Consider the following 6,000-nt stretch of genomic DNA (forward strand, 5'->3'; position numbering starts at 1 on the left):
CACAGAATGGTTCATTAATTCCCACTGGTAGGTGAAAAGTGAATACCCACTCTGCACTTTTAATAAAGTCTCTCTGATATCTCAATGGCCATGTCTAGAATGGATACTGTATAGGCCATGGGTGGGATTTTCAAAAGTACTTAAGTGGATTAGGAGTCTAAATCCCATTGAAGCCAATGGGAGTTGAGTGCCTAACTCACTTAGGTGCTTTTGAAAAACCTCACTCCTTATCCAGCGGGTGGCAGGAAGAGATTTAATTCTCTCTCTGCACAAACAGCCATGCCCTTGGAAGCCATGTGCTCTTGGCACCAAGGGCAGACTACAGGGGAAAGCGGTGGTGGTTGGGAGTGCACACATGCTCCCTTGTGGAACCAGATGCTCATCGTAAGGTTATACACGAGTCTGTGCCACTCTACTCCTTCTGTTCGCTTTCTACAGCCCTATAGTGTATGCTGCAGTGAGGAGTAATACACAGTTTGTGGACTCTGGCTGGACGCCACGAGTACATACGGTACCTGGCAACGTCCCATTAGCGTAACCATTAATCGTGTACAGGAGAGGGGTTGATTTTTGCCAGCTTTTGCTTTCATCGAACACAGCAAACATCAACACATATTCTTTGTCAAACAGCTTCTGTGTCCCATCTTTCTTCAGGCTTCCTGTGGGAGGAAACAAGAGGTATCAGATAAAGGCAAAAATAAAAGCAGCTCACATCAACTAAAAGGCATCCAGATCTATTCCATGAGCTTTCCGCACGTGCCAGCTGCACCTGGGCACATAGGACGTCTTTTCAAAATGTGCTTGAGGTGAATTTAGTTCTGGGGAAAGGTGCTGGATTGGCAGCTTTGGAGACTGAAAGCCTCTAGCATCCACAGAACAGGTTCAGCAGAGGGAGCATCAGTGCATCCTCCCTCTAAACTACTCTGGTAATGTGCCACAGAGACCATCTCTGACAGTGAGACAGGAGATTCGTCTTGAGGTCCAATTCAGTCCTTGGCTTCTCTTCTGGGACTACCAGATTAATGCCAGGTGTAGCTGAGTTTCTGTCAATATGAACAGCTGCCCCCTTGGTACTGGACTGACACCCCCAAATCATTTCACACAGACAAGCAAGTACCCTTCACATGGTAAGGATTTTTGGTCATTACTGCCATGGGCAGATACTGCAATGATGAGTGTAGTATAAGAACCTATACAGAAGAGAATAGGACTGGTGACTTAGAGGTGAGATGCATTTATATTGTATACACATATGTATTGCCATCCCACCCAAACCTAGTTTCATCTCACTGTTTCTTCCGATAGATTAGAAACATCAGAAATGCAAACTTGTTTTCAATATATTGCTTGTTTATTTGACTTGTATCGCCCAGGCAGTGCTTAATTTGTAATGAAAGAGGTGCTGGGGCTCAAGCAATTTTTTTACTTTCATAAGTGATGCAGGAAGACCTGAGGTGCCGGGGCTATGAACTGCTCAGTCTAGAGGTGCTGGGGCTCAGCACTGGCAGAAATTAAGCGCTGCACCCAGGACTCAGACAGATATAAATGACTTTGGAGAAGCTTGACACAAGGAAGGAAAATAAATATTTTCAAAATATTCATATACACAGTCACATCAGCTACATCATCAGAACTTTCCAGCAAGGATCACAATAAAACACCGAAAGGGAAAGAGCTCTGATGAGAGGAGGAGACTATAATAATAGATAATTTATAATACAAGAGCATTAACATTCCAAATTCTTGAAAGGAACATTATTGACTATGGTGTCAATCCTACAATGCAGTGTGAGTGGGCAGACCCCACCCTCACATGAAGCCTCTTGAAGTCTATGTGTGCGGGGGTGAACTTGTGTGAATCACATTGTGGGCTCTGGGTTTTGTTTTGTTTTGTTTTTGGAACGACTAAATGTACAAACCCATTTAATCAATGTGCTCTACCCAAGTCATTCCATACAACAAACTTTTCTCAAGGAAGGAGAGAACCAAACTAAATAACTCATATACTAGCCTTTAGCAAAGGAAAAACATATAATCCTGTGGAATGGATGGCTCGGGGGACTGACAAGGAGCTAAGGAGACGTTCCCTTAGATCACCGATTCATGTCCATCTCAGATCTGCTGCAAGTATCTAATGTCTGTTTGAGATCATATAGAATAGCAGTTACTATCAATGAGGGGATGGAGCATGCTCAGTGAAGACAGAATCTTTGGAGATTTTAGCCACTAAACTCTAGCATGACACTACTAAGCATGTGCAAAGTGAAATTTTTCAAAGGCTTATAACACAGCCAAATTTGGCAGATTTTCACGTGAACAGAAAAAGCGCATCCCTAACAGAAAGGCCACCCCCCCTTTGCCAAATTTCACATTCCTGCTCCAAAGCATGAGGATGCTAGAGTTTCTCAACAAAACAGTCTTAATTGTTTTTTAATATGCGCAAAACAAAGTGTTTCTTCCTAGCCTCGTTCTCGGAAACAGTTGAACAGTTTTGGGTACAACTTTCCAAAATAATTCAATCTGAGGCAGACACCTGGAATGGTAAATTCCAGCCTGAACAGTTAAAGTTTCACAAAGTTATAAGCAACTGAAGTTGGGGGTCTCAAAATGGGAAATGTCAGGCAACTTTAATATAAAGCGGTGTTACCAGCCCTGCCTACAATTAGAATTATTTCAGAAACTAGTGTGCATTACAGCTAGTCCCGAACAGTGTAACCTTGAGCCCTAAAATAAAGACAGAGGAAACAAAAATCAATTTCCTCTAAACTGCCTGCCCAGAAACACGAGAAGGGAAGCGGGAAATGAAATACCTTCTCACATTATGATACAATCTTCAAGCTTGATTTTTATGTTTTTTTGTTTTTATCATTACCAAAACAGAAAGCAACACTATCAGAATGTGCTAGGCCACTGAAACAGTAGACGAGCCGACATTTTATAGCTTTTGTCTACCCAAAGCATTTTGGTTACCTTTTTTACATATAAGCAATGCTCCAATCAGACCGGAGTTAAAGTCCACCACCATGTTCTCATGTGAGTAATAGATATAGGTGAGACAGGGAGGGTCGGCTTCTTTAGGCCCAATTTCTGCAGTGATCTCCCATGTGTATTTATACACCAGGCCTGGAGGCACAGCATCGTCCAGTTTTTCAAAAGAAGATGTTCGGTCAGCATACAGGGAACCTGCATAGGTAGAAGTCGAGAGAGGGAGGTAGAGGTGGCATTGAGGGAGGGAGGGACGGACTGATGAACGTGTGAACAGGGTTTTTACTACCATTGCCACCCATACACAGAGAGCTTGATTCTTCTCTCACCTGCACCAGCTTTACAATGGTGTAACTCCATTCACTTCAGCAGAGTTACTCCCGATCCTCACTGGTGTCCCTGAGAGCGGAATCAAGACCAGTAGTCAGTTTCATTTACCCAGGCTGATGTGGTGGGGGAGCATAGTACAACTGCTCAGCCTCTCCATGGTTGGATTCAGGAGTGATTGAGAAGGTACTAGCTGCCCAATTCACCAGCTCTCCACTGATCCTGGTCCAGCACCCCTCCATAACACTGGTCCTGTAGGAGCTACTGCAGCCTTCCGACTTTTGTGCATTACAAATCTGAATGGTGATAACATTGCATTTCTGTATTTAATTTGTTTGCATTGTCTACAGCCAACAAAAATGTTCACTTAACAAGAAGGCTTCATGGAGGTTATCAAAATTGTAGCTGAAAATAAGATGAGAAATCAGTGAAATATCAACCTGAACCATCATCAAACAGAATCGGAGATTTTCAGTGACATGTGATCGTTCCTCAAGACAGAGCTCGACTCTGCTCCTACTCAGCTGAGAGCAAAACTCCTCTTGGGCCCACCGTATGAACAAGGCATTAAACAAAACCTCAGAGAGCTCTCCCGACAAACTGATTAATAGCAAGGAACAAGATCATCTACAACTGGGGAGGGTGGAGGGGTGGAGGAGGGGTGGGCTGGGAAATCTTGGACTTTTTGCAAAAAATGTATTCATACAGTTTGAAATTTCAACAAAATTTCAACATCTGAAAAAAATCCCAACCCCCTCGAGAGTTGCTGAAAAGGGAGAACATTTTTCCAGATATTGTTTTGAGATTCAAAACATTTGAACCACCTATGACATCATCAACTCTAATGCAATTAAATATTTGCAAGCTGACAGCCCACGTGCAGTCACTGACACCAGTGCAAAGGGAGTGTAAAATGCTACCATTCTGACGTGGAAGTGCTTTACATTCACTTTGCACTGGTGAAAATGAAACACAAAGTGCAAATTGGGCGCATATTCAGTAATAAATAACCCATTACCAATGGTGGCAAATACCTTGAACTCTAAAGCCTTGGAACTGAAAGGATATAAATACATTTTCTTTAACACACACATTTAAACATTTACTGTATGGGAGGATAGTTCCCAATCTTTAGGGTAAGGTTCTTTCTGAAAACTGTAGCTCTTTGGAGTAAACAGCGTGTGAGGAGGCAGGACAATGTTGTGCAGTTCATTTAGTGCACAAACAGCCACAGACTGGATTCAAAGGTCAACAGGTCATCAGTCTTTGGGGGATTTTCTGAGCATTTCCTCCCTCACCACTCTATTTTCTACCCCCTTGTTGCACTTGCAGCTCTATGCAATCTAGCTGATTGAGCGCCAGTTAGAAGAAGTTAACGTCAAATTGGATTCCATCCTTAATTTTATTAATGGATGTTGGTAAATCATTTGGCAGGATAGAGTGGCACTGTTTTAAACTGACAGCTTTACTCAAGTTTGATTTGGTCTCTGTGGCATTCTAGACAACCAGCAGGATATATTAGTACCATGCCTCTAACATCTGACAGCCAAAGGCCAGATCTTGCAAGAAGCTGAGCAAGATACCAAGTATCTTTGGGAAATACCAAGTACCCTTTGTCATAGTCCCTGGGCAGGCCACCCCTTCTGAGACCCTGTTCCAACTGCATCCCTTTCAAGTGGCAGGGCTGTGCCTCCACTTCTTTTTGGGGTGAGATCCCCTGATCCAACCACTCCCTGACTTGGTCTCTGGGTCACACCTCCCTGGTTGCCAACCATGATATTGAGCAGGCCCAACAGCTTGGCACCTGCACGAGGTTCTCCTGGGGAGCCTGTGGTCAGTGGTAGTACGCAGTGACACAGAAGCAGCCTCTTCAAAACAAAAGTATGATTTGTTTGCCAAAAGGCACACAGCACTCAGAGAGATGGATTGAAAATAAGAGACCTATACACATACTGTCTTACCTATACTAGGCATTCCCCTCAAGTCCCTAGGTAGCCTTGGAACCCATGTTTTCTTGGGGACCAAATTACATCCTGCTTGCTGCCCCTGACATCAAAGGTCGATGATGTCCATACCCTGGACTTGGTTTTCGGCCCTTCTCTATCTAAGATTATATAGTCTTGAGTAGAAAAAAAGAATAGATGGCATTTTACAGCACATACCTTCTGATAGTTTGTTGTAAGCTATGCCTTGTGGGTAAATGCTCAGTGGTTTGTTGGCCATGTTCTTAAAGTGAACTACTAAAGTGTCTCCCACTTCAGCATGCAGAGTTGGTCCCAGAAGTCCTGCAGAAATTCAGCATAAAAAAGAAAAGAGATAATGAGTATCAAATGGTGCATCTTAGTGAAAGGGAGAGAGGCACCTTCTGAGCGGGAGAGTGAACTCCTGTTAAAGGACAAGTTGCACAAAATAAAGGCAGAGGATTTAATGCCAGTGCAATGAGGATTGAGGCTATCCAGTGATTTAGCTGTGAAATATCTAAATGGTGGAAAGGCACACAAGGATCTAACACGGGGTGGGCAAACTACGGCCCGCGGGCCGGATCCGGCCCCTCTGGGCTTTGGATCTGGCCAGCAGGATTGCCCCCTGTGGTGGCGCAGACCCTGCGCCGCTCTCAGAAGCAGCCGGCACCACATCCCTGGGGCCAGGGGGGGCAGGCAGAGAGCTCCGTGCATTGCCCTTGCCTCC

General features: G+C 44.1%; 1 protein-coding gene across 1 annotated transcript in view; it reads right to left on the reverse strand.

The window, feature by feature from the left end:
• LOC141999913 (coagulation factor V-like) overlaps positions 1-5,567 on the reverse strand; it is a 58,849-nt gene extending 53,282 nt beyond the window's left edge. Inside the window, exons 1-3 of the mRNA XM_074973797.1 lie at positions 5,475-5,567; positions 2,971-3,183; positions 516-659 (exon numbers count right to left, since the gene is read on the reverse strand). Coding sequence (XP_074829898.1) covers positions 516-659; positions 2,971-3,183; positions 5,475-5,535 — 418 coding nt within the window. The 5' untranslated portion in view covers positions 5,536-5,567. The remainder of the gene's footprint in view (positions 1-515; positions 660-2,970; positions 3,184-5,474) is intronic.
• Positions 5,568-6,000: the final 433 nt, after the last annotated feature.

The sequence above is a fragment of the Natator depressus genome, chromosome 1 (assembly GCF_965152275.1).
Source record: "Natator depressus isolate rNatDep1 chromosome 1, rNatDep2.hap1, whole genome shotgun sequence".
Lineage (NCBI taxonomy): Eukaryota > Metazoa > Chordata > Testudines > Cheloniidae > Natator > Natator depressus.